This window comes from Osmia bicornis, chromosome 8 (genome assembly GCF_907164935.1).
Source record: "Osmia bicornis bicornis chromosome 8, iOsmBic2.1, whole genome shotgun sequence".
Lineage (NCBI taxonomy): Eukaryota > Metazoa > Arthropoda > Insecta > Hymenoptera > Megachilidae > Osmia > Osmia bicornis.
In genome coordinates, this window is record NC_060223.1 from 9,561,105 (window position 1) to 9,586,556 (window position 25,452).

The 25,452-nt window shown below is 35.4% G+C and overlaps 7 protein-coding genes and 1 long non-coding RNA gene across 17 annotated transcripts; 4 read left to right on the plus strand and 4 right to left on the minus strand.

The window, feature by feature from the left end:
* Positions 1 to 15: 15 nt before the first annotated feature.
* LOC114875236 (phosphomannomutase) lies at positions 16 to 2,714 on the minus strand. Of its 4 annotated transcripts, XM_029185320.2 has the most exons (7): positions 2,622 to 2,714; positions 2,354 to 2,542; positions 2,220 to 2,275; positions 1,294 to 1,382; positions 1,030 to 1,224; positions 689 to 956; positions 16 to 539 (listed from the first exon to the last, which is right to left on the minus strand). In XM_029185320.2, the coding sequence occupies exons 4-7, from the start codon at positions 1,351 to 1,353 to the stop codon at positions 274 to 276; spliced, it is 789 nt and encodes a 262-aa protein (XP_029041153.1). In that variant the 5' UTR covers positions 1,354 to 1,382; positions 2,220 to 2,275; positions 2,354 to 2,542; positions 2,622 to 2,714; the 3' UTR covers positions 16 to 273. The 4 variants fall into 4 exon arrangements, with proteins under 4 accessions (XP_029041153.1, XP_029041150.1, XP_029041152.1 ...); XM_029185317.2 differs by lacking the exons at positions 2,220 to 2,275; positions 2,354 to 2,542; positions 2,622 to 2,714 and adding an exon at positions 1,904 to 1,991; XM_029185319.2 differs by lacking the exons at positions 2,220 to 2,275; positions 2,354 to 2,542; positions 2,622 to 2,714 and adding an exon at positions 1,701 to 1,890.
* LOC114875231 (N-sulphoglucosamine sulphohydrolase) lies at positions 1,905 to 4,433 on the plus strand. Its single transcript, XM_029185290.2, has 10 exons — positions 1,905 to 2,095; positions 2,248 to 2,377; positions 2,443 to 2,579; positions 2,638 to 2,788; positions 2,860 to 3,098; positions 3,298 to 3,417; positions 3,481 to 3,693; positions 3,770 to 3,939; positions 4,024 to 4,170; positions 4,236 to 4,433. Exons 1-10 carry the CDS (start codon positions 1,993 to 1,995, stop codon positions 4,374 to 4,376), a joined length of 1,551 nt encoding a protein of 516 aa, XP_029041123.1. The 5' UTR covers positions 1,905 to 1,992; the 3' UTR covers positions 4,377 to 4,433.
* LOC114875242 lies at positions 3,681 to 5,236 on the minus strand. 2 transcript variants are annotated; one of them, XR_003789221.2, is made up of 4 exons: positions 4,737 to 5,236; positions 4,499 to 4,661; positions 3,875 to 3,944; positions 3,681 to 3,772 (listed from the first exon to the last, which is right to left on the minus strand). It is a non-coding gene; the product is annotated as an uncharacterized LOC114875242 (long non-coding RNA). The 2 variants fall into 2 exon arrangements; XR_003789220.2 differs by lacking the exon at positions 3,681 to 3,772 and having other exon boundaries at positions 3,858 to 3,944; positions 4,737 to 5,227.
* Positions 5,237 to 5,431: 195 nt separating this feature from the next.
* On the plus strand, positions 5,432 to 7,204 carry LOC114875240. Of its 3 annotated transcripts, none has more exons than XR_003789218.2 (4): positions 5,432 to 5,778; positions 5,987 to 6,165; positions 6,343 to 6,651; positions 6,727 to 7,204. XR_003789218.2 is itself a non-coding variant. In XM_029185324.2 (4 exons), the coding sequence occupies exons 1-4, from the start codon at positions 5,686 to 5,688 to the stop codon at positions 6,766 to 6,768; spliced, it is 504 nt and encodes a 167-aa protein (XP_029041157.2). In that variant the 5' UTR covers positions 5,433 to 5,685; the 3' UTR covers positions 6,769 to 7,202. The 3 variants fall into 3 exon arrangements, 2 of the variants coding, with proteins under 2 accessions (XP_046142772.1, XP_029041157.2); XM_029185324.2 differs by having other exon boundaries at positions 5,433 to 5,778; positions 6,343 to 6,532; positions 6,727 to 7,202; XM_046286816.1 differs by having other exon boundaries at positions 6,343 to 7,204.
* A 723-nt stretch (positions 7,205 to 7,927) lies between these two features.
* Positions 7,928 to 11,850, plus strand: LOC114875301 (mediator of RNA polymerase II transcription subunit 13-like). The gene is made up of 3 exons (XM_046286681.1): positions 7,928 to 8,058; positions 8,440 to 8,811; positions 10,913 to 11,850. Exons 1-3 carry the CDS (start codon positions 8,047 to 8,049, stop codon positions 11,843 to 11,845), a joined length of 1,317 nt encoding a protein of 438 aa, XP_046142637.1. The 5' UTR covers positions 7,928 to 8,046; the 3' UTR covers positions 11,846 to 11,850.
* Positions 11,851 to 12,630: 780 nt separating this feature from the next.
* Positions 12,631 to 17,574, minus strand: LOC114875237 (cuticle protein 21-like). Of its 2 annotated transcripts, XM_046286814.1 has the most exons (6): positions 17,482 to 17,574; positions 17,238 to 17,392; positions 15,890 to 16,984; positions 15,063 to 15,769; positions 12,824 to 12,878; positions 12,631 to 12,691 (listed from the first exon to the last, which is right to left on the minus strand). In XM_046286814.1, exons 3-5 carry the CDS (start codon positions 15,899 to 15,901, stop codon positions 12,869 to 12,871), a joined length of 729 nt encoding a protein of 242 aa, XP_046142770.1. In that variant the 5' UTR covers positions 15,902 to 16,984; positions 17,238 to 17,392; positions 17,482 to 17,574; the 3' UTR covers positions 12,631 to 12,691; positions 12,824 to 12,868. The 2 variants fall into 2 exon arrangements, with proteins under 2 accessions (XP_046142770.1, XP_029041154.1); XM_029185321.2 differs by lacking the exons at positions 12,631 to 12,691; positions 12,824 to 12,878 and having other exon boundaries at positions 14,306 to 15,769.
* Positions 17,575 to 18,125: 551 nt separating this feature from the next.
* On the plus strand, positions 18,126 to 19,279 carry LOC114875235 (cuticle protein 21-like). Its single transcript, XM_029185316.2, has 2 exons — positions 18,126 to 18,392; positions 18,686 to 19,279. The coding sequence occupies exons 1-2, from the start codon at positions 18,126 to 18,128 to the stop codon at positions 19,277 to 19,279; spliced, it is 861 nt and encodes a 286-aa protein (XP_029041149.1).
* A 711-nt stretch (positions 19,280 to 19,990) lies between these two features.
* Positions 19,991 to 25,394, minus strand: LOC114875224 (structural maintenance of chromosomes protein 6). Of its 3 annotated transcripts, XM_029185268.2 has the most exons (21): positions 25,307 to 25,394; positions 24,868 to 24,948; positions 24,659 to 24,783; positions 24,361 to 24,553; positions 24,137 to 24,289; positions 23,782 to 24,026; positions 23,592 to 23,711; positions 23,397 to 23,527; positions 23,119 to 23,319; positions 22,849 to 23,045; positions 22,618 to 22,764; positions 22,363 to 22,547; positions 21,987 to 22,297; positions 21,686 to 21,905; positions 21,247 to 21,605; positions 20,987 to 21,152; positions 20,792 to 20,905; positions 20,516 to 20,713; positions 20,301 to 20,434; positions 20,190 to 20,224; positions 19,991 to 20,080 (listed from the first exon to the last, which is right to left on the minus strand). In XM_029185268.2, the coding sequence occupies exons 3-20, from the start codon at positions 24,764 to 24,766 to the stop codon at positions 20,197 to 20,199; spliced, it is 3,210 nt and encodes a 1,069-aa protein (XP_029041101.1). In that variant the 5' UTR covers positions 24,767 to 24,783; positions 24,868 to 24,948; positions 25,307 to 25,394; the 3' UTR covers positions 19,991 to 20,080; positions 20,190 to 20,196. The 3 variants fall into 3 exon arrangements, with proteins under 3 accessions (XP_029041101.1, XP_029041099.1, XP_029041100.1); XM_029185266.2 differs by lacking the exon at positions 19,991 to 20,080 and having other exon boundaries at positions 20,114 to 20,224; XM_029185267.2 differs by lacking the exon at positions 19,991 to 20,080 and having other exon boundaries at positions 20,114 to 20,224; positions 24,868 to 24,960; positions 25,307 to 25,393.
* Between the last annotated feature and the right edge of the window lie 58 nt (positions 25,395 to 25,452).

The window sequence follows — 25,452 nt, forward strand, 5'->3', positions numbered from 1 at the left end:
AAAAAAAATCTAATGTAACATGTAAAAATACTTTCTGTTTATTAAGTAAAACATTTAATGCACTAACCCGATACTTGTTGCATAAACCTTTTTATACAGTTTATACAAATGAAGTTAATACATTCTTACAGGAAGCAACTATGTTTACTAATACATCTTTATAATATATAGCATAAACCTTGACACTTTTATATTATAATAATAGAAATAAAAAGGAGCACCCTGCCTTTCAAAATGTAGTTTAAACAGAACGAAATTAAACAATTTTGTGCATTATGCGCATTGCAAAGGCAGAGTAAATTGTTCTCGATCTTTCTGTTCTTTAATAACAGCCATAAGAACCTTAAGTTGATTAATCGTGTCTTCCGGACAAGTTACACGATGACCAACAGTTAAATCGCTTTCATAAATTTCGTAATCGTTACCACCTTCTATCGTTTTGTCACCGAAGAAATGTATTTCATCGTACCCTTGAATGTGTCTGAGACAATACGTTTTGTCCCAGCCAATAGGAAAAACATCGAAAGATATTTGACCACCTTGATATATAAAATGAAAGAAATTTGTTTCACTTTAAGTTTTGTATATTCCTTTTTGCTGGCACGTATTACGCGCTACGTATAATACTGTTCATTCTTTTAATTTAATCAAACTAAAAATTAATTTTTAAGTATAAAATTTTACTTACCAATACTGTATCTTAAAGCAAGATCTGGAAACTCTTTTTTAAGAGCTTGAATAAATTTCTGACGAATTTGATTTTCAATATCGTATTCATAAAACTGAATACGTTCCTCTTTAGTACAGTTACGGCCAATTGGTGATACATTAATCATACCTGTTCTAAATTCTATAAAAGTACCACGTTTGATTGGCAAATGTAATTCGGATATATATTTTAAACAAAAGTTTATGAATTCTTGCAGCTTCTCCTCGCCGATAACACTTTGTATTGTCTAAAACATGAAACTTGTTTAAGGCAACAGTTAAAAATGATACAAATTTTATATGCTATGTCATATTGCTTACTTCTGTTGGCAATTGTTTACCATCATGAAAAGCAATGAGTCCATTTTCTGCAAAAACATATTTGTATTTCTCAAATATGGTTCCACCACCCAACTGTTCTTTCAGTTTTTCTATATCTGATCCTCCGACCACAGATATATCAAATTCTTTTCTAGTAACATCCAAAATAAACTTCTCCACGTCTGGCTTAATTACCTGAAAAAATAATTCAATTAGCATACATACAGTGTAATAAACATCTTTATAATTATCTAGTATTTGTACCTGTCTAGGATCAGTAAGTGTGCCATCAACATCGAATAAACACATTATCTTCTTAGACATGGTAAAATGGTTTCTCTTAGTTAATTAATCTGAAACATATGTTTCTAAATTAAATTTTTATAAAGCATAAACAGAAAATGATAGTAAAAAACACAAATGTAGACAATAAAGTTTTTTAATATATACCAGAAACCAACATAAATAATCTTTATTATCATTTTTAGTCTTCAAAAAATTACAGTAAGATGTGAATAATCTATAACTTTCCCTCCACCTATATAAAAAATTTAACTTTCTGACAGATTTTAAGTATCCTCTAAGATTCATTTTTTCAATAAAATTAATATCTACATATATACATTTCCAGATCGACGAACAGAATGAAAATAATAATCCATTTCACTCACGTTTTCAAAAACATAAAATCTGTAAAATTAATTTCAATGTATTTATTAAATTGCAACAATAATGACATATAACCTAATATAATAAAAATATCAAAAACACATTAATCATATCATTTCAGTTTTACATAAATTAATTTTTTTCTTTACGCTTTCGTCGATCTCGAAATAATAAAAAAGGGAATAAATAAAAAAAAAGTACAGACAGTTGTATATAAGCAGTTAATACGTGGCTAGATTGACGCCCTCTTTATGGGATCTAATCCCTGCGCTTACGGCTACAATATTGCGAAGAATGTTATTGAATAAATTATATATCTTTATTTATCTTATCTTATTTGGTTTACATCATTTAAATGCAGACAAATTACCGCCTAAAAATGCCATCTTACTTTTGGGTAAGTACCTATGGTTTGTAAAAATATAATAAATTTAATATTTGTTTTAAAAATAAAATTTACAATTAATATATCTTTGTTATAAATCAAAAATATTTAATTTTGTTGTATTTGATAATTTTACCTTTATATTTAATTTTATTTCTACACAGCTGATGATGGCGGATTTGAAATGCGATCCTATTTAAATAAAATTTGTCAAACACCTAATCTGGATTATTTGGCAAAAGAAAGTTTATTATTTAACAATGCATTTACTTCGGTCAGCAGCTGTTCTCCCAGGTAGAACTTTAGTTTAAAACTTGCTATTTGCAAGTAGCATAGATACTTTTCATTTTTAATTTCAGCCGTTCTTCTTTACTCACTGGATTACCCAGTCATCAAAATGGAATGTACGGTCTTCATCATGGAATTCATCATTTCAATTCATTTGATAATGTTCAGAGTCTACCAAAAATGTTAAAGAACAATAATATAAGAACAGGTATATCTTAGTTTAATAACTATTGCATGGTTTGAACTCAACTTTGCATATTTTACAGGTATCATTGGTAAAAAACATGTGGGACCAAGCAGTGTATATCCATTTGACTTTGCACAAACAGAAGAAAATAATTCCATACTTCAAGTTGGTCGAAATATTACAAAAATTAAGCTCTTAGTAAGAGAATTCCTCTCTCAGAATAAAAGCCAGTATGAATTTATTATTCCTCAAATCATTTGTTATCTATTGACAAAGCATAAATATGATTTAAAATTTTTAGACCTTTCTTTTTATACATTGGATTTCATGACCCCCATCGATGTGGTCATAGACATCCGGAATATGGAAACTTTTGTGAAAAATTTGGTAATGGAGATATTGGTATGGGTAGTATACCTGATTGGCATCCAATATATTATCAATGGGAACAGGTAAAAGTTCCTTATTTTGTTCAAAATACAGAAGCTGCAAGGCGAGATATTGCTGCTCAATACACAACTATTTCTCGTTTGGATCAAGGTATACAGATTAATATCTAAGATTCTCTCACTAATTTAAAGTTAATTACAACAATGGAACATTTTTTGTTAAAGTAAATTTATTGTATATGTAAAACTTAAGTACTCAAGCACTTAGTTAATAATAAGCTGTATAAAATGAATAATATGGTTTTAGCCACAAACAGTTAATAATTTAAAAGATATTTAATATTTTAAAGGTGTAGGTTTAGTTCTGAAGGAACTGGAGAATGCTGGTTTTAAAGACAACACTCTAGTGATTTACACATCTGATAATGGTATACCATTTCCAAACGGTCGAACGAATTTATATGAACCAGGTATTAATGAAAATATTTATAACATTACTTAAACATAATAATAATTAAATTTCTTTGTGTTAGGATTAGCAGAGCCTATGATGATTAGATCACCAATTCCTAATCATAGGAGAAATAGTGTGACATATAGTTTAACATCCTTATTAGATATTGTACCAACATTATTAGATTGGTTTAACATACCATACACGAATCAATCCCATGCTTCATTTAACGCAAATAAAGTATCTGCTCCTCGTTTAACAGGAAAATCGCTTCTTCCGCTTCTCGTTGAAGGTAAATCTCAACTATTTTCTCTCATTAATATAAAATTAATTTCTAACATTATTTCATTGTGTGTGTTTGAAAATAGAGCCTGTAGAAAATAATACAAGTGTTTTTGGCAGTCAAACACATCATGAAATTACTATGTACTATCCCATGCGTGCTATTAGAACTAAAAGATACAAGCTCATACACAACATAAATTACAAAATGCCATTTCCTATTGATCAGGATTTTTATGTATCACCAACCTTCCAGGTAATCTGCAAACAAATCATATAATCTGTAAAATTATGAAATATTCTTCTCACTTATAGTAATAAATTAATTTTTTATTTGAAGGATATTTTAAATAGAACTAGAAACAATCAACCACTTCCATGGTATAAAACATTAAGAATCTATTATGAGAGACCTGAATGGGAATTATATGACTTGAAATATGATCCAGAAGAAACAAACAATATTGTCTTTAACTCAACTGCAAAGGTAGATAACAAAAATTGAACTAGCAGGATTTAAAGCCTATAATTACATCTGAACATTTTTTTTAGCAAATATTTATAGATTTGAAAGAAAGATTATTTAAATGGCAGAAAATGACCAATGATCCATGGCTTTGCGCACCGAGCGGCGTTCTCAACGATATTGGAACTGACAATGCTCAGTGTATGCCACTTCAAAATTTTATTTAAAAACAATTTATGATAAACTTTTTTTATGATGATATTAAAAACCTTGAAATACTCATATTTATAAACATTTTGATACAATTACGATATTAAAAAATATACAATTTTTTTTGTAAAATCCTAACCTGTTGAAATAAATTATAATGGAAAAGTAGGATGTAGTAGAGAAATGTTTTTCACATCCTTTTCACGACGTTTTAGAAGAATTTCATTCAACTGACGAACGTAAGTTGAAGACTTGTTTGCAGATTTTTCTACTGCTTTTAATTCTGTTGATATTTCATTCATCTAAAATACGATAAAATTGATTAGAACGATGGACATAAACCTAAATAGAAAAGTCATTTATTTGTAAAAGCTTACATATTGTTTATAGCCCAAGTATCTGTTGTATTTCTGATTGTTATTATAGATTTGCTTAACTTGTATCATAAAAACGAGGCACAGTAAAAGACCACCAAGTAGCACAAGCAAATTTGTGTTTTGTAAACCGCGTAAAACAAGCATTATTCACGTTGAGGTTATTTTGATTAATTTATAGTATCTTTGTACAAAAGATTGAATAAATGTCACGTAAAACGTGACTCAAAAATACTTATATGAAAGTTAGGAACATCATACGTTTATATTAGTAAACATACCACTTACAAAATAACAAATAACATGTTACGTGCAACACGCTAACGCAACACCATCTCTTGTTTGAAAGTTTAGCTATATAGATTGAGTAAGCGACTTGAAAACTCTTGATTTATTACATAGAAAATATTCATTTTTAATTATTTCTATATAATTAGTTTATAAATTCAAACGTTAATTATAATTTAATTGCAAAATTAAATTGTTTACGAAAAGTGGTTTCAAATTCGATCCCAGTGCCATCTATACGAAAACTGCTCAAACTACTCAACAAGTTACCAATTGATTTCCCCGGAAACACTAGCGCCACCTATCCGGAAACCGCGGAAACCTCTTGCCGAATAGTTTCCGCGATTTCCCGATAGGTGGCGCAAGTGTAACTTGTGAAATAGGTCGGTAACTTGTCGAGTAGTTTGAGCCGTTTTCGTATAGATGGCGCTAAGGCGGAATTTAAAAAATTTTGTAATTAATTAATTTTTAAATAAACGATCTTTAATTAAATAATTTTTAACATATACAAAGCTCAAATCAATTTTGTTCAGATTAAGAAAAAATCATCAGATAGAATTATTAGTTAACAAACGATACCTCGGTGTAAGATGATAGCTTGTATTACGCTGAGCTAAACATTGTGTCAAATAACTATTTTGTGTCATATATTTTTCATTAGCTAATGAAATATATTGAAATGTTGATACTGGAAACATACCAGTTAACTCATCCCGAATCGCTGTCAGATGCTGAACTTAGAGAAATTTTAGAAAATGTAAGTGAGTATGGTTATGTTCTTTAACTAGCTTCTTTGATTAATATTGAACAATTAATTTGTTTATGAATTAAACTCTTACTTATTTAACTGTAAATATATCTAATTTTGTTCTAAGGTTCAGAACACTTTATTAATTAATTCAAAGAATGCATTTTTTTACTACTATGTATACTATTATTTAAATATTTTCTTAATCTATTTATAGAGGTGCATAGATTTTAATCATTATAAAAACTTTACAAGATGTGAGTTAATAGAACTGTATAAACGAGTGGCAATGCCATTACCTCAAAGGCAATCTGAAAATAGTCAAAACTCAAATGGAAAGAAAGATAACGAGGAATCAAATTCAGTTAATGAGTCTCACCAAAATTCTGTCCCTTTGTAAGTGAAAATGAATGAAAATAAAAGCTGCATTATTTTACTCTTTTCTATATAACAGTAGCCTTTGTTGTATAATTAAAAAAGAAAAGATTTGGATGTAAGAACTCTAAAGTTTAAAGATTATGTATATGATCTATAAGAAATTATTTAATGAGAAAATATAAAAATATTCTACAGGAATGATACAAGTAGTACAAAACCAAATGTAAATGAGGTAACAAAAGCACCTCAGTTTTCTAATATGAAGTCAGCAACATCTTCTGGAAATGAGTTTAAATGTACAACTAGAAAAGTACACTTGTGTAATTCAATTAATATAACAAAATGCAATGGTGTTGATAAACGTAATAGCGATGAAAAATTTGATGTAGGTATATCAACTAGTTGTATACAAGATGGTCCATTTAGTATGAGTACTTTTGGTACTTTCATTTAAGTGGTAGGAACCAAAGTAAATGTACCATTTTGTATAATATTAAAATTTAGGTAACTGGTATTGGAATAAACGTGTAACGAATCTGTTTTAATACTAATTAATTAAGGAACTTTTATATGTTATAGGGAGCTCCATCTAGGAAAAGGCAGAAAATTACATGGCCTTAATAATATTACCATATTAAATACGTATGGTATAAAAAAAATCTTTTTTTTTTAAACTAGAATTATTTTTAACATTAAGTTTCTTCATAAGTAATGCTATCCATATAAGTGATTTTAAAGTATTAATCTCTGAATCATGTAATATATGCATCAACAATATGACTACTACAATAGAAATAGCCATGCCTAGTATCTGGAATTTTTTCCTCATCTTTTAATTATTTAATTGAATGAAATTTATAGCACTGATTAATAATGGTATCCATTGCAGTTGATATGTTATTGGCTAGATCTCTTGTGGGCTATATGTATGTATTCCAAATTAGATTTTAAGCATTTTGGAATTCATACATATACATGAAATCGGATATAATTCTAGTTATTTACTAAATTTTTTTTTATTATAAGCGTTGTTATTTTGTTATTATAATACTATTGTATTATGATTATATGTATGAAGAATAAAGAATGAAATGTTTATGGATTCTATTGGAAAATTTTGTACGAAATAATAAAGAAATTTCATATTTTTATACATAATGGTTTTTGCATACATATTACCTCAAGTCTCTAATACATTACACTTAACAATGTATTACATACACTGTGTTATACACTCTCGCGTTTAAAAGGAATTAATCACGTGGTAAATTGTAAGATGAAAGAAAGTAAAAAGCAAGCATTCCTTAAGCAGATCGTACTGATTCTTTAATATTCATCGAGGGTCGTTCGTACGTGACAGAAACGTTACACTTACAATTGGAATTAAAATCACATCGCGTTATGCAATAGTGAAAGTAAATCTATTGTAAGCTAGAAAATGTGTTGGCTAAATTGATTGTATTTCTCTTAATTTCTTACCTATGATTTGGGATACCAAGTATTTATTATTCCTTAAAACTTCTTATTTGTTTCAATGAGTTTGACCCCAACTTCTTTTTGTACCCAGTAGAAGTCACTGTTTATACTTCAGTTTGATGCACATCCAATAAAGGATCCTGAATATAAAAATAATTATGTATTAAATAAATCTTATCTAAATGAATATTATCTATTATACATGCAATCTCAAAGACGTCCGTTTCAAGTGAACTAATAAATGTACTTTTGGAAGCGAAACTTTTGTTGCATTAATGAAAGTATCACGTACACAGGTGGAGCATCGATTCACGTACGACGAATAACAATCGGGTACCTATAAATACGTTTGTCAGTACAAATCAAAGTCAGTACCCTTCTTGACTTTCGTTCAGTCGTACCATTACTTTAAATCCGATCAGCATGGTTAGCGAGGTGAGAAGAGATTTATTTGATAAAATATCGCACCGTTAATTGCTCTTATTTTATTGCATTATTGGCGAAAAAATTGGTATATCGTATTTGAAAGTGACCGGAAGATTAATTCACAGAGAATTAATCTTCCGAGGGAAGTCTATAAGTTGCATAACAAGTGTACAGTGATACGAATGCAGTTTAGGTCTATGATGTCTGACCACAGGAGCGCTAATACTACTTACGCCATTCCAGAGCCTGATTCCAGTTTGTTCCTACTTCTTATCCATTCCTCTTACACAGATTGTGGTCTGAGTAGTACATGCTTTCTTAGAATTACTGTAACTCAAACGGAACAGATTTAATTTCTATTAAAATTGACATTAATTTTTATCATTACAGAAAGTAGTTATCGTACTGGTGATAGGAGTATTCGCGACGTGCCAAGGAGGCGCAGTTCCTGTCGCAGCAGTCCCAGGATTTCCGGCTGTCGCCAAGCTTGCTTCATTCGACCCAAGACTTAATTACGATCCTCATCCTCAATACACTTACGCATACGACGTGCAAGATGCTTTGACCGGGGATTCAAAATCGCAACAGGAGAGCAGAAACGGCGACGTCGTCAGCGGAAGTTACAGTTTCATCGAGGCTGACGGAACTAGAAGAATCGTCGAGTACACGGCTGATTCTGTTAACGGATTTAACGCGGTTGTGCACAGAGAACCGGTGGCTGTTATTAAACCGGCTGTTAAGATTGCCCCGGTAGCTTTCCATCATTGAGAAATCTTGTTAATTTTATTTATTTTTATCCCCGGTGATTGAGACAATCATGTTGTTACAGAAAGTTTAATTAATTCCTCTGACTCGACTTGTAATTTTACTTAAAAATTGTCATTCTGAAAGTTACTTAACAATTTTGGAGAACTATAAAGAAAGCGAAACAATATTTGATAATAGTACAAAAATGTTTTGTACGATAATGATGATGAAATTGAAAACGAATTCCTTTGTTATACCACGTGTTATACGGCTAGTCATACCGCACTGTACATACTACAAGCATTTTGTAATTAAACGTTTATATTAAAGTATTTTATAAAATATTTTTATCTATTTATTCCATGTTTCTCCTTTGTCGAAATACTAAATAAGAAATCCTTAAGTTATTTCAACCTGCCAATCTATACTCCCTTTGGTTGCAACAGTTTAAAGTTATGAAACTTCAAAGTTTATTAAAATATTCAAGTTTATTATTATAAAAAAATTATTGTAGAAATTCAAGAAAAATTAATTTTTGGGATCTATGTCTACTAGACAGACACTGATTATTAAGTCTATATCCATTTCAATGAGAATGCAGCTATATCTTGTTTTTCTTGCACGAATTCAAAATGTTAACTTTAGAAAGAAAGAATAAAAATGTAGTACTGTTTGTTAACAAATTTCGGCGTATAGAAAGCACCGAGGATGAGGAACGTTCCAGAAGACCACCCCTACCTGCAAAAGGCATCCATATTGTACTTTTGTAATGTAACTTTTGCAAAATAAAATTATTCTCAATAAGTTTAATGAACAAAATTTACCTTTCAATGTATTTATTTATCCAGGACAAAATATGGTAATTTGTTCCTCGCTCTAACTGAGTGGGCGATTGTTCCTTTTACTGTCACAATGAAAATTGTCAAATACATACTTCCATGGGATGTTTAAAAAATTCAATTTTGTAATAGTACATGGGTACTCCTACGTTTACATTCATTTGTAATTTGGCTCGGCTCGAAAGAAAATGGCATTGATTTTGTCACTCTTGAAATTCATGATCCTGTCGATTGCATGAAGATACAGATATTGAGCAAGGATCGAAGAGATACAATGAATTTATTCCCTTTCGAAATTTCGTCGAATAGCCTCGAATAACTTTCTTTGACATATCGGCATACAAATGACGCACGCATACACACATTACCAGCCACATCTCATTGTTCTTAAAATTCAAACACCACTTAGCTAATTTTAAATAAGTCTAATAGACATCCAATATAATAAGCCAAAAATTGTGTCAATTTTTTGCAACATTCAATGGGCGTTGAATATCAATTTGAAAGGAACCCAGGTGCCACGATTGATCCAGGCAACTCCAGAACGTGTACGAATACTTGCTCCACCCAGGAACCCCATGAATAATCAATGAACCAAACGTCCAACGGGTTAAGCAACCCTTTTGGTAATCCTAATTAAGACATCGTACCGCACTGTAAATACTAACGCGATAACGATCACGTAACCATTAGTAAAACTTTTTCGAGACGGTCACCTCAAGTCGAGGGGGTAGGGTTACAGCGGTGGAGTTCACGGTGCGTTCGCGGTTTCGTCGTACGACCTCGAACGACTCCCGTACAATCTTCGACGTATTGGCATACAAGTCGCGTGTATACGCGCGACGATATGAAGAAACATAAACGTGCATAGCCGACGTTGTGTCGGTCGTATATCGCAACATTTATGAGGAGGTCACGGGATGGTAAAGGAAAGAGGGCTAAGCAGTCTGAACAAAAGAAGGAGATACTAAGTGGGGGCGGTGTGTATGCATGTGTGTAACACGGGTGACTTAACGCAAGTTTGGGTGCAAGGAATAGCTCGGTTATTGTTACCGAATGACACGAAACCATCGACGGTCATCGCGCATATAAAAGTACGAGGAATCTTACCCCAAGGCATCAGTCTCCTGGCGATCCTCGTGCAAACAAACATGGCTGGAAAGGTAAGGAGAGCTTGTGTACGGGTTCGATTTTCACCTACGATAAGAGACACAGCTGAGGAAATTTTCAAATACTCCCTTTTCGGAGTATAATATTTTCTAACGCACCTGCACTATTTTCAGCTCGTCGTATTCTTAGGCTTGGCGGTCCTTTCAAAGGGGGCGGTGGTACCAGCGGTACCAGTGGCGTCTGCTCCGGTCGTAGCGGCTGTACCAACGGCGAGACTCGAGGAATTAGATGCACCGGCTCAGTACAGTTTCGCTTACGACGTCCAGGATGCTGTAACCGGTGATTCGAAGGCCCAATACGAGACCAGAAACGGCGACGTGGTGCAGGGTAGCTACAGCCTGATCGAGGCGGACGGTACCAGGCGCATCGTCGAGTACACGGCGGACCCTATAAACGGATTTAACGCTGTAGTCAGTCGGGAACCAGCGACCGCGGTCGCCGCAATCGCCGCGCCTGTCTTACCATACGCACCTGCCATCGCACCTTCTGCCGGAGTTGCACCTGTTTTGCCCGCTGCAGCTGCACCAGCGCCGGCTGTTCCGGCCAGTGGCCCGGACTCCGACGTGGAGGTTGTCGAGGCTAGATCTGGTCCACTCGTCGCGGCTATGCCGACCAGTCGGGACCAACAGCTTCGTCAACAGCAAGAACAGCAACTGCAACAGCTAAGAGAACTTGAAAAACAACAGCAGGAACAGCTGCAACAATTGCAGCAAAGATCTAGACAGCAACTGCAGCGACAGATTCAACAGCGCCAACAGCAGCAGAGGATACAGCAAGAACAGGAGAATAAACAAGAGGGACAGGAAGAGCAACAGCAACAGCAACAGCAACAGCAAGGAGTGCCAGTGAGAGCTTTCGCTACACCTGTCCAGGTAGCACCGAAAGCTCAACGACTGGTAGGCCCGTCGCCGGTTAGAGCGGTCGCAAGTTACACGACGTACCCGAATGCTTACGCCTACACCGCTGCCTATTCCTCGCCTTTGGCTTATGCATCGCCCCTCGGCGGGCTTACCTACGCCCCCGCCAACGCCCTCCTTTAAAATATTCTCTTTTTTTAATATCGAATCGTTATCACACCCTCCTAATCGAGGATACTGAAGTTGCAATAAATACTTATTTTACAATAAATGGAAGAGAATCAATTGATCACCGTATTCCTGAAATTTCCAATACATTTATGGAATGGGTCAGTAACTGCAATAAGTACCAGACAAGACTATTTCTAGGTTTCATCGGGTATCCCCGAAACAATGGATTACGTCTCGGGATGTACGTGACCGTCCGTGAGCATAATAAGTAAAAGCATAGCGAATAACGTCGATCAATGCCGCAGACAGACGCAGTTCGATCGCTCGTCACGTTCAATCGTCGAGCTTTGATTCATTATTCGCTGTTACATAAGTTGACGTTACGGTACCATCGTGTTTCAACTTTTACGCAAGATAAAAAATTGCGTACACGCGTGTACGTACGCCGACTGGAGTTGTAACACGACTCGACCTTCGACTACGTGCCACGTAACGAATTAGACGCGTCCCTGGGAGTTGCACGTTCCTGCTGCACTTTCATGGGGCCGACTTTCGATAAACTTTGCCGTCCATAGTGCAATTTCGCGTACACGTCTCAGTGAAATCCTTAAAGTAAAAAATATATCACAAATTGTTAAGACATAAAGTTATCTTATTATATTGTGGTAGAATCCCTTCAACCAGGAAACATCCAATCAATGTAATTCATATTGTTGCTTCTTAATATCTGGTAATAAATAATTTCCCTCTGCGAAGCAACCGGTTTTGCAAATAAAGACAGTGATTCACAGTAGTTTCACGTTTCGACTGTAATTTACGAATGCAAGTCTGCGACAGCTGTTTAACTCCGCGACGAACCTGAAAGAAAATGAAAAGAAATTTCGAGAAAATTATATTCATTGAAATGTAATATTAAAATGCAACCTCGACTCGCATCATCTTTATCATAGAACACGTAAGCACTAGTGGCGATGATTCTGCAAGTAGTACCTTCGCGTATATATCAGCCATGACGTTGTTTAGTCGACAACAGGGTCACTTTGACCTGTAACAATAAAAATTCTACATTTCAGTTGATGATGATCATTAATTTGAGCCGACAATTACGGTGGTATTAGATATTAGATGTAACTAGAGCTAAATGTGTGACGGTCTGACTTATTACTGGTATTATCACTGTATCCCTTTCTAAGCGCATTAGACTGTTGAAATTGAACATTTACATCGAGTTCTATCGCTCTATTCTTAATCAAACATTCTTTCTGTTAGACAACAATGTTTCCAATAAACAGCATATGTTTTCTTTGAACAAAATGACCCTGCATTAAACGCGTGAAGGTTACAAAAAAATGTACTCGAGTCTGCTTCCATATGTTCACATGCTTGGAATGGAATTCAGATTCTTACATAATATTATGCAATACCAGAATACGTACCACGCGTTTTCACTTTGAAACTGTATCACTTTGCTGGAATAAAAAGTCGTCTATCATTCTTTCTTACCAGCAAAGTGGCTGATCTACCGTACAACATATTAGTATCAGCTTTTCATGAAGAATCATTTGTTTTTCGCAGTTTTCAAAATATTTTAGGCGCATCTTTGAAAAATACGGTTTTAAGAAAAACGTAGCAACCCGTTGGACATGTTTCGCCTGATCGAATTTGGAAAATAATCAGTAATTATTTCTTTTAGAGATACTATTTTCAATATGATTCTAGCGTTTATCGGTGTCGGGTAAGAGCGTCGATTTTGTTGATTCGGCTGCGTACCTGTTCGTACAGTTTCAACTTTCACCGAATAAAACCAGAGCTGAATTCGCGGTCGTCAAAGTAACCGCGCCCAATGTCACGATGTGGCCCATCGTAATCGCGCCCCGTATTACGTGGCCGGCTACACAAGAAACCGGTTCACTTTTGGCAAACCGGTTACACGGAAAGAATTCGACCAGATGGACAATGGTTGGTTCGCCTTGGGCGAAAGCGACCATGCCTTTTTTTTCTTGGTTCCAATTAACGAACGATCGTGAAACTGCCTCGGCTCGATACGCATTCCTCCTCCCTTTTATTGATCAATTTAATGATTTATCCGTTAAGATGATCAAGGTCATTGCTGATCGACGTTACGAGCTTAATTAAACGGAAATAAACGAAGAGAATTCGCAAATGTTAACGAGGGTCAACGATATTCAGAGGAATTATTTTGGTACAAATTTCAACAGACTCGATCGTAGAATAGATTTGTATTGTAAAACAAATGTGAAAGCAGACGGTCCCGATACCTCATTGTGACCGATCAATCGGTACTTGATAATCGAGTCACGCAAACAGTAGAAACAATTGCATGCGATGTCGCGATTCCAGTATGCCTTTCTTTTACGGATTTAAATGTTACAAGGCGTTTCTATACGCATAATAATGAAAAATCGATGCATCTTACGATTCCGTGATGATTTATTTAAAAAAAGAAAGAAAAAGTCTGACACAACAGTGTCATAAGACAACTAAGTTTCGAAAAACTGTATCGTTCTAATTCCCCTGAATTACGAAATGATTTAAATTGGAGCCTGGAATTTGGACGCCTTTCTCCACCGGTGACGGACTCGGTGCTTATAATTAAAACGAATTTTGTGATCGATTTCCTCGCTTACATGCTTACGAAACCGTCAACTTCTCCTTTCATCCATAATAATTGCAATTTACTTGGACCTGTTTGAAGAAACAATGTCCGTTTCTTAAGAGAATACTAATTTCTAGAGCAACCTGAACATTACTACTAATTACTGAACTAGTACTTCCAAGGTTTTCGCAGAAGAAGGTAACCTTCCTTTATGCGCAACGGTAGACAACAAAGCGGAAATTCGGCATTGTTCAGATTGCGAGAACGAGTACGAAAGTAGTGAAAGCTACTTTTGATGATTCTTAGAAACGCCTTAACCAACGAGCGGTGTTAAATTGAAACTCTACCCTATGTCCAAGGTTACCCAAGGCTATATCTCCTTTGTCTTCGTCAGACAGTGTCGCTAGTTTTACAAGATCCAGTATTAAAATAAACAAATAAATAAATAAAGATGTATGGGTACATTTGTAACGAGTTTAATCGATCACAAACAAGTCTGCTAAAAAAATAAATAAAAAGTTCAGCCTGAGTCCGTGGTTGCGGGGTTTAAGACGTAGGTACGTTTACAAATAGTGAGGTTGAGCGTAGGTCAGGGCCGGGGCAGCGGCGTACTTGGCGTACGAGACGGGGTGGGCTGAATAGCCGATGGGTGCTGCGTGAGCCACGGCGTATGGGGCGGCATGGGCCACGGCGTATGGGGCGGCATGGGCAACGGTGTACGGTGCGGCATGGGCAACGGTGTACGGTGCGGCATGGGCAACGGTGTACGGTGCGGCTACTTTGGCGGCGTATACTGCTGGAGCGTGTGCGATGGGGGCGGCATATTTGGCGACTGGAGCGGCAAGAACTGGCGCAGAAGCGGCATAGGTCAAGGGTGCGGCATGGGCGACGGCTTTCACGGCAACGGCTGCTGGCTCCTTGCGGACTACCGCGTTGAATCCGTTGACTGGGTCAGCGGTGTAGTCGACGGTGCGCTTGGTGCCGTCGGGTTCGACGAGAGAGTAGCTACCCTGGACTACGTCTCCGTCACGGCTCTCCTGTTGGCTCTTGGCGTCACCGGTCAGGCTATCGTGCACGTCGTAGGCGTAGCTGTATTGGGGATGAGGGTCGTAGTCAGCGTCCACAGTCTTGGCAACCACGGCCTTAGCCACTGGAGCCGCGACTAACGTCTTGGCCACGGGAGCTACAGCAACTGGCGCAGAGTAAGCCAATGGGGCGGCATGAGCGTAGGATAAGTGTGCAGCGGGTGCGTAGGTCAAAGGGGCTTCCCGCAGGATTCCGGCGTTGGCGGCGGCCACGAACGCGGCGAAGGCGATGAACTGAAAAATAAAGTAATTGTTAGAAAATTGCTTATAAAAATAGCTTGATCGTTCTATCGGCTCGAGGAGATCGTGAGGATCTCGTGTAAGCTTTCGAATAGATCAGAATCCTTCACCCACCTTGGAGACCATTGTTGGAATGATTAGGTTGGTTTGGATCGACTGAGCGACTGATGATGTCCAACGTTTATTCGGACTGCTTTATATACCACCGATCGAGCTGTTACCACCGATCTCCCCCACCAAATTGCTCGGGTTTTGCCGGGCTTTCAAACTTTGCTAACAGATCGTATCAACGTTACCGCACTTGAACTTGGTCCGCGAGAACACACATACATTCACACTCGTTTAACATTTTCAATCCGAATGTTACATAGACTAATAGAATGGAATAGAATCTCAATGATGAAACGAATTTGCCCAAGGGCGGACGTTCGTTCTGCTGGTTCTTAATTCTCCTTGTAAAATTAGCAGTAATAGAATAGATATTTGAAACAATTACAGTGAACGTATTTAAATTATTCGAATTCCGGACACAAATTAAAATTCTTTATGGAACTTTCATTCTTCTTTAGCTGTTTGTCATGCATTATTTCCATATCCTGTTCACGCTGTTCCTCCACTTTCCTCGATTATTATTTTTTAATTTAATCAAAATTTTAATAATAAACTTAAACTAAAAATCTCAACAACAGGTCAATCGAAATTAAATTCCTTTTTCTTTCTTTTCTTTTTTCTTCATTCTTCTCGCCATTGTGTCCATACAAATTTGCCTTGGATTTATCCTCAGGAATTCCTTATACTACGTCGAGAACGACGTTGATTGAAATTTAATTGTACCAGTTGCGAATCGATTTTCGAAATTTCTCCAAATTCCGTGTGAAAGAAAAAAAGAAAGAATTCATCGGTACCGGTACGTCGTGAAACTTTCCAGTCGGTGTATCCTGATCTACGTTGAACGTTGCGTCACGTCTAACGTTACTGGCAAACTGAAGTGGAGCACTTTCATAATGGAAAAAAAAAAATAGGTGGGCCAGCCGAATCGCGAGGTCCGTCTCGATCGATCGATAGCCCCGGGCTATTGGAGAAATAAAACCGATCCAGATCCAAATCAAGACCTACGCCTTCTGACGCCCAACTTGAATAAGTGTCTCGCACGGTAGTCGATTGGAAGGTAGTCAATGTCAACTTAAATTCGAGCGAGATTCGGGTTCTCTTAATTTGAAAAAACATTTTGGAATTTTATTATTCTCTCGACATCGATCACTGCACATTGTTATTCTCTACAAAATTTTATTAAGATACTTGGATCGAAAATTGATTGTTTCAAAAGATATCTTAGGGAGAGCCTTGAGGTCTCTCCCTGAGGTATCTTTTGAATCAATCAATCAATCAATTTTTATAGAGAATTAACAAACGCTTCGACTAATGTACAACAAAGTACGCGATTCCATTTTTAAAAATTTACCTGGAGAATCTCCTTGTCTTTCCCTAAGATATCTTGTGAACCAATTTTCGAATGCAGACTTATTTGGACACAATATAGAATAATGATTTGCAGAGGCAGAGTCTTCTACAATAATCTTCCTTATGCTTCTTACTCAAACCCAAAAGTAGAGACACCTAAACCATGGTCATTAATAAAAAACAGGGTAATTCTAATGAAAATTTTGTTGTATCATATTAATCATATAAAAACCAATCATTCTTACGTCATTAACTTCTTACATCATCGGCGCTTAACCTCGTTCTCTTCTTATTTTTTTATACCACGAAAAAAACCAGTTGATTCCACCAATTATGGAAGAACTCAAGGTTGTTGCAGAAAATTTTTTGCACTACTGACCTATAGTAAATTGAGTGACAAATAATGTTGACCATTTTCAATTACCACTTTTCGATCGTCTTCTTCACGAGGAACATTCGCTTCGAGAATAATGGGACGCGGATGACTCGAAGGACATTGATAAGTTGACACTGAAATTTAGAAGAAGAAGAAGTTGAATTGCTGTAATTAATGTAACGAGCAAGTCTCCAATTTCACTTTTACTTCCTTATAACTGCATGCCAATTAACTGACAATGAAATTCACCACATGTTCTCATCTTTCAACGGTTAATTATTGCGTGTAGGAACCAGCATACCTGATGATCGTTATGTGATAAACACACAACTTTTTTGTAATCTGTAAAAATAATATTTCATCAATTATATCATATTTTCATAGTACCTAACTGCATTTTATTTGCAGTATAAAAAAGGCAAAGAAAATTGTTAGCATATTTCCCATGATCAGAAAAATGGGTGGACGGATTAAGTAACTTATGGCAAGGACGTGGCCTAGTCCACTACGGCGATGGTGTTCACGATGGTCCAACGACTATCGTCACTGATCGAATTGTTCGTGTTGGGTGTGGTCCGATTTCTTGCTCAATTTTGTGCCACTTTGCGGCCGCAAGTCGGGTGGCCGTCGAAGGTACCGTCACCCAGTTACGTCAGCTTACCCATAGGTCCTGCTCACGGGAGTATAAAAGCCGAAAACAACCCGTCAGTGGTATCATTCGCATTACAGACGTACAGATCAAGAGATCTACCGATCGAGCAAGCAGCAATGGCCTTCAAGGTATAACAAAACAAGAACTCGTGGTTCCTTTCGATGGTACCTTCAAACTTGCCCCATTATCGTTATTCTAATGCGTGATAACATATTCATTTTCGAATAATCTAGTAACTTTTCGCATTTTAAGTATAGTTTTTGATCGAAAGTAAAACGTGTGACCTACTCTCTCAACACTTTCGTGTACAACTTTCATTGTCCATTCGATGAACTGTTAATTCCTGGCCTTCTTCGCCAAGGATACCACCTACATTTAACAACTGTACATATTTTTAACAAATCTATCAATTTGTTTACAGTTTATCGCCTTCGCCACCCTGGTAGCAGCCGCCAATGCCGGGATCTTACGGGAAGCTCCTCTGTCCTACGCCCCCGCCGCTCCCTTAACTTACACCCATGCCGCTCCATTCGCTTACTCTGCGCCAGTTGCCGTGGCAGCCCCCGTCGCCAAGGCAGTGGTCGCGGCTCCAGTGGCTAAGGCTGTGGTTGCCAAGACTGTGGACGCCGACTACGACCCTCATCCCCAATACAGCTACGCCTACGACGTGCACGACAGCCTGACCGGCGACGCCAAGAGCCAACAGGAGAGCCGCGACGGAGACGTAGTCCAGGGTAGCTACTCTCTCCTGGAAGCTGATGGAACTAGACGCATCGTCGACTACACCGCCGACCCCGTTAACGGATTCAACGCTGTCGTTCGCAAAGAAGCTGCCGCCGCCGCTCCTATCGTTGCTGCCGCACCTGTAGCCAAGATTGCCGCTGCTCCAGTTGCCTATGCTGCTCCCTTTGCCAAGATCGCAGCTGCCCCAGCTGTGGCCTACGCTGCTCCACTCGCGAAATACGCCGCTGCCCCCGTTGCTTATGCTGCCCCAGCCCACGCTTACATCCACTGAATCGATTTGTCGTCTTTAGGAATAATGTTTGTCAAATAAATTACGGTATTTTTTAGCAACAGCACGGATTAGTTGTATAATTCTTGAACGTTCTTACCCTTTTTTCTCTTTATCATTCATTATAAGAACATTTCAACCGGTGCATATTCAAACAGCTATTACCTGTGTACTTATATGGGTTATATAGCACCTGCAAGGATTAAGTAAATGTAATTCAAAGAAAAATATGTTTACTTTCACCAAAAACTAGTTTATACTTCGTTCTCATAAATCATGTGTGTAAAGTAAGGCGAAAGATATTTAAATTGCAGAGCATGTGGAGGATTGATCAAGACGGATAAAAAGATGAACATTTCCTTAAATGCATTGTGCGTAAGAAAGGATATGTATGTAAGTAACGAGGCGATTTTATGTCCTCGCTTTCAACTGTTCCTATCGCTCGTTAAGGAGGCTGAATTTGATTAACAATTCACGGACAGGCTTCTTGTTGTTCCAACACTTTCTCTGCCAGTGCCAATGTTGCCGGTTACACAACGTAACCACGCCTTGTACCTATCGGGCTGTTTATGTGTAATGCATGTAATATGAGTGGGTTGCGTTAATCGGGGCAAACCAGATTCGGACGAAGGTGCAAACCTTGATCCACTTACGATCTGGTATATTCTTCTTTTTACCGCCCTTTTAATGTATTTAATTTAACTTAATTGTATTTAAAGATACCCTTAAAGTAGGGTAGATTTACGTGGTCCGGGGCACTACCATTCATCTCACAAAGGGATTCATCTCATCGGTAACACACAGCTGCACAAATACACATTTTGTTTTATTTAAAAATAATTATTAATAAACTTTATTAATAGTATCAAACAAATAATAATAATATTAACATCTTTTTTCACAAAATACTAACCGAAATCTTACCCTACCCTCTCTGGTTCTGCTAACCTAAAAATTATTATTATTATTATGTAGATACATTACTATAATCAAAAAAATGATTTGCATTCAAAATAATACTTACTGATGGATCGTTATGTGATCCTCTTTAAGAACATTAGATGTATCTAATGGGGTTAGAAATACAAATTGACTTTGTGGATGTGTTTTTGCATGATCCAAAAGAATGTCCATTATAACTCGTCGATTTACTTTATCCTAATTTCAAAAAATTATTCATACATAAAATACGTATTATTGAACGCAAGGAAAAGCATAATGCTCATGATGTATATTCACCATAAAAACGTCAAATTCATCAAGAAAGTAAAAGGGTAAACCGGTACAGTCCCAGAGTGCTAAAATGAAAGCAACAGTCGAATACGACCTTTCGCCGCCCGACAATGATCTTGCATCATTTATTGGTTTTTTATTATCATTTTGAGAGTGCACTTCAAGTTCAAGTTTTTTTCGTCCGTGATCAATGTTTATGGTACCCTACGCGAACGTAAAAATTCGTATACGATATAATAACCATATTTGTGTTTTTTAAATAAAAGTACTCAATCTGCGTACCTTCTTATTTCGCAAAGCGAGTACATTTGAAAATGATCTTTGAATGTTTTTTCCGTACATATGTTTCATTTCAGAAAACGATTGCTTTCGTTCTTCCAGTCGTTTTAGTTGTAACTATAATACGTGTGTATAAATTATGTTAAATAATGTTTAGAAACTAACATACCTAAAACCAATTTTTATTATACTACTTACTTTATAACTTATATCCATTTTAGAAATCAATTGTAAATTTTTCCCAAATTTTGCTTCTTTTTGTTTCAATTCCTTGCGTAATTTATCTATAGTTCCAAACTGCAATTCTATTTGACGAATTTTCGCTTTTAATTCTTTCGACGATCTTTCGAGTTCACTAACTGACCTATAAAAATCATATCACACAGGCGATGCAGGCTTCGATGTTACAAAAATTAATTTGTTACTATGAAATATAATTAGTTAACGTCGTTATTAACCTGTCAGTATTTATTTTTTCGCATTGAGCTGCAGCATCGGATACCGCCTTTTTGGTGCATCTCTGCTGCCTTTCAAAATCCGCTGTTGCATTTTGTAAAGCTTGCTGCAATGCCTGCAACCTTTTTGCAGCGTGCTGAAATTTTGCATGCATCTCTTCTTTCTCATTTATTAATTCTTTTATATTCTCCCGCAAATTATTAACTTTTGAATCTAAACTCTGTCTCGTCTCTCTACAACGTTTGACTTCTTCTTCTAAACGTTCGACAGTTTTTTGAAGTTCAACAACATTTTCATTTAAACGCGATTCTTCACATTTCCCTTCCTGTAACTTTTTCTCTAACTCGTTTAACTCACTTTTCTATATGGGGTAAAGAACGTATCGCATCATATTTTTTTTTCAATATTATGTAAATATTCATTTTTAAATAAATTACTTACAAATAAAGCGATAGAGGCGGTTTCGTTCGATTCAATTTCTTCTTTTAGGTCATTAATCGATGCCTTGCACCGATTCTGATTAGCATTAAGTTTTGTAATATTTTCGCTGACAGATATTAACTCGGCTCTTATACGTTTCTGTTTTTCAACAAGTGTGCCATATGATTGCATCGCCATTTGTTTTTCATTCTCTACAGTAGAAATCTCTTCTTCCAATGCACTATTTACACAAGAAAACATTAGAGTATAAATTTAATAAAAGTATTTGAAAAAATGAAAGGAAAGAGAGAAAAGATCATACTTGATTGTATCTCTAACAGAAACTTGAAGAAATTTCGATTTTAAATAACGTGGTCCGCCGTAGGTCCTATAATGTGGATCCGGATAAAAAGTGTCACCTTGTTGAGTGAAAGCTCTTTTACAATTTCGTGGTACTTTAGATGAGTCTGACATTATATCAGCTGCTTCTGTACTAGTTGGAATTAACATGACACATTCAACTTCGCGTTGATCAATTAAACAATTGGCAACAACCGGATCTGATATATCCATTATGTTTAAGAGATTAGAATAATTTGGTGAATAAGTACAATGAGCACCAACATCATGAACCTAGATATAAGCGTACGTTTTGACAGAGTACATTGTATTTGAATGTTCTATAAAACTCTACTTACTTTATGATAAAATTTACTGCATATGATCTGCGGTGTTTTATCGTTCAGGTAGATTTCTTTCATAATTCTATTTAATACTTTGGCATCGTAACTATTATCTACACAGAATGTAGTGAAAGTATCACTTCCTAAATAATTTTCCACCGCGGGAGCCCACGTTGGATCTTTTATTTTTATGTATTTTCCTAAGTACAGATAAAACATGAAATAAATTGAAAAAAATTACCGAGTCGATTAAAATAAATCATATTTTACCGAGAGGTCCGCGTGGTTTTTCTTTAAACTGTCCGCTAGCATGCTCTTCATCGATTCTTCTCAATAAACGTGGTATATGTCGACCGAATACGGTCAATGCATTATCAGAACACTGTTTCCTTGCACTTAATTCTCGTTTAATTTTTTCTTGAATAGAGTGAAATTATTTAATCTTACAGTGATCAGGATGTAAGAATTCTTAACTAACAATAGCAATAATATAATACTTACGCATACGATTTTCACAACTGTTAATTTCAAGCTTTGAACTTTGAATTTCTTTTAGAAGACGCATTTCATCACTTTCTAATTGCATTTTGTAAGTTTTCTTAGTCCGTAATAATGCTTCCACCTCGTTTAGCTTTTCTTGAAAATTTGCCAATTGTTGTTTCATTTCGTTTCTTTTATTCTGCTCTGCATTGTCACCGCTATAAAATAAAAACATACACGTAGAAACATTAAAAATAGTATTACCATTGTAGAAATGATAAATAGTGAAACCTTTCTAATCGTTGTATTTCTTTTTGAATCATCTTAATATCGTCCTCAAATCGTTTTATTTTACTTTGTATGCTACGCCACTCGTGTACTTTAGTGGCATGCGTATCTTTATTTACAGAGTGCTTTTGTCTCACTTTATTATACGCTTCAGAACTACTATTAATTTCATGCTCTGCTTGTTTTATTTCTTGCTCCAATGTTCTGTAGAATTAACATATCATAATATGTTACTCTTTTATACTTAATTACTAATACGTATAATTGTTAAAAGTTCATACTGAATTTTCTTATTTATTTCTTCCTCTTTTGCTTCAGTAGATGATTCAGAATCTTGAAGTTCTTTTAAACTATTCTCACAATGTTTGAAAACTTCCTCAACTTTTTGTAATTTTTTTTCCTCCCTTATGGCCTATATTAAAAATGATACATTTTACATTATGTTATGTTAAAATTTTCATGTATTTATCACTTACAATGGCCCAAAGTAATTCCTTATCAAGATTAACGACTTCATCGCGCAATTTATCAATTCCCTCTGCTCTCTTTATATTTTCTTTAAGTTGCTCCACTTCGTTTCTTGCTTCAGACAAAGTCTATGTAAAATTTTTATTAATATCTTTAAAATAAAATAATTATTTCCGATAGTATAATAAAAAAACATACCTCATTGTACTGTTGTAGCTTTCCATATTCCTCTTGGCACGTTAATTCAGCTTCTTTGTAATTATTACCAATTATATCTAAGAATGTTGCTTTCATAAAGAGTTCATATTTTTCTTCAGATTTGGAGGATACCAGGAAAGTTCTTGATATGTCTTGATTCAATACAGCAATAGGATTATCTATCTGAATATTCATCGCTCTTAATATATTATCTAACTCTTTTCGTTTTGTAGATACCACATCCCCTGTTATAAATGGCTTGATATTAGAGATGCGCGAGAACCGGATGATCGGGATGGGAGGAGAACTGATTGGATCAGGTCGGATGAAAACAATATGAAGAAATTTTGTAAACCTTTCCAATTCCTTATTTTGTAAGACGACGCACTTCCAATATTACGAGTAACTGTTATCGAATCACCGTAAATATCTGATTTATAAGCCATAGGACCCGTGTTAAGTAACAATACTTCAATTATTGCCGAGTTTTTCCCCTTCTTTATGAAATCTATAAATGAAAACATTAGGTAGGTACAGATGAAATTATGAAAAATCTTAAACTATTAAAAATAATCATACTTTTTACAGATGCACCGCGACTAGTAATATTTGCTTTTGCACCAAGGCCGACCGTCAATGCTGTTAATATCGCACTTTTTCCGCTTCCGTTGCGACCAATGATAAAATTTACATTTGGATTTAATATTACTTCCAGGGCATCATGGCACATAAAATTTCGTACTAGAATTTTTTTTATTTTGCCAGTTTTACACTGTAAAATAAGATGAAAAGAATATGTAATTAGTAATATAAAAATTTTCTATACATACAACAAGTTTTTAAGCTTAACTAAATAAAAGTAATTCCAAATACTTACTTCTTTCGTAAAATGAAAAGCATCATCTTTTCCTCTTGACCGTTTTGAAGGGCATTCATCTGTTCCTCCAGATTTCCTTTTTGTTCTACTTCTAACATCATTTGCCATGGTTTTAAAAGTATAATCTATATACAAATTATATACTTTGTTTAAACAATACTTTAAGCTTCCACAGCGAATAGATACTTGTTGACTTTAATATAAATTACCTTAACTTAATATCCAAATATTATATTGCTTCATAAATGAAAATATGGCAACTGCTTCTTACAGAACTGATAGCTTCCAACCTATGACAAATACTGTAATTTATCAGTTACACAGCATGATTCATATTCATTTTTTAATAACTTGTTATAAACTAGGAGATTACAATGATAAAACATTGTAAGAGTCGTTTCTATTCAGATATCACTATCTAAAATCAATGAAGTAACATGAAAAACATTCTCAATTTCATATCAAATCCTGAAGATAGTGAATAAATGCTTAAGATAGCTGTTGAATTGTCCTTGATGTTTTGATAAAAATCAATTATTACCGAAACTTTTGTCATTATAATATGTTAATCATTTAAAACAATTGATTTTTTAACTGTAACTTTCTCCGTTTCATGAATAATACCGGCTTAAAAATTAATATACTTACGCATAAACTTTTCCCGCCATGGAACATCACCATTTTCTTTTTACGTCTTTACATTCATTATACTCAAAACGAAGTAGATATACGATTCACTTCATACTATTCCTCATTTCAACCAATCGCATTGCGATATTATTACGCAACAGAGA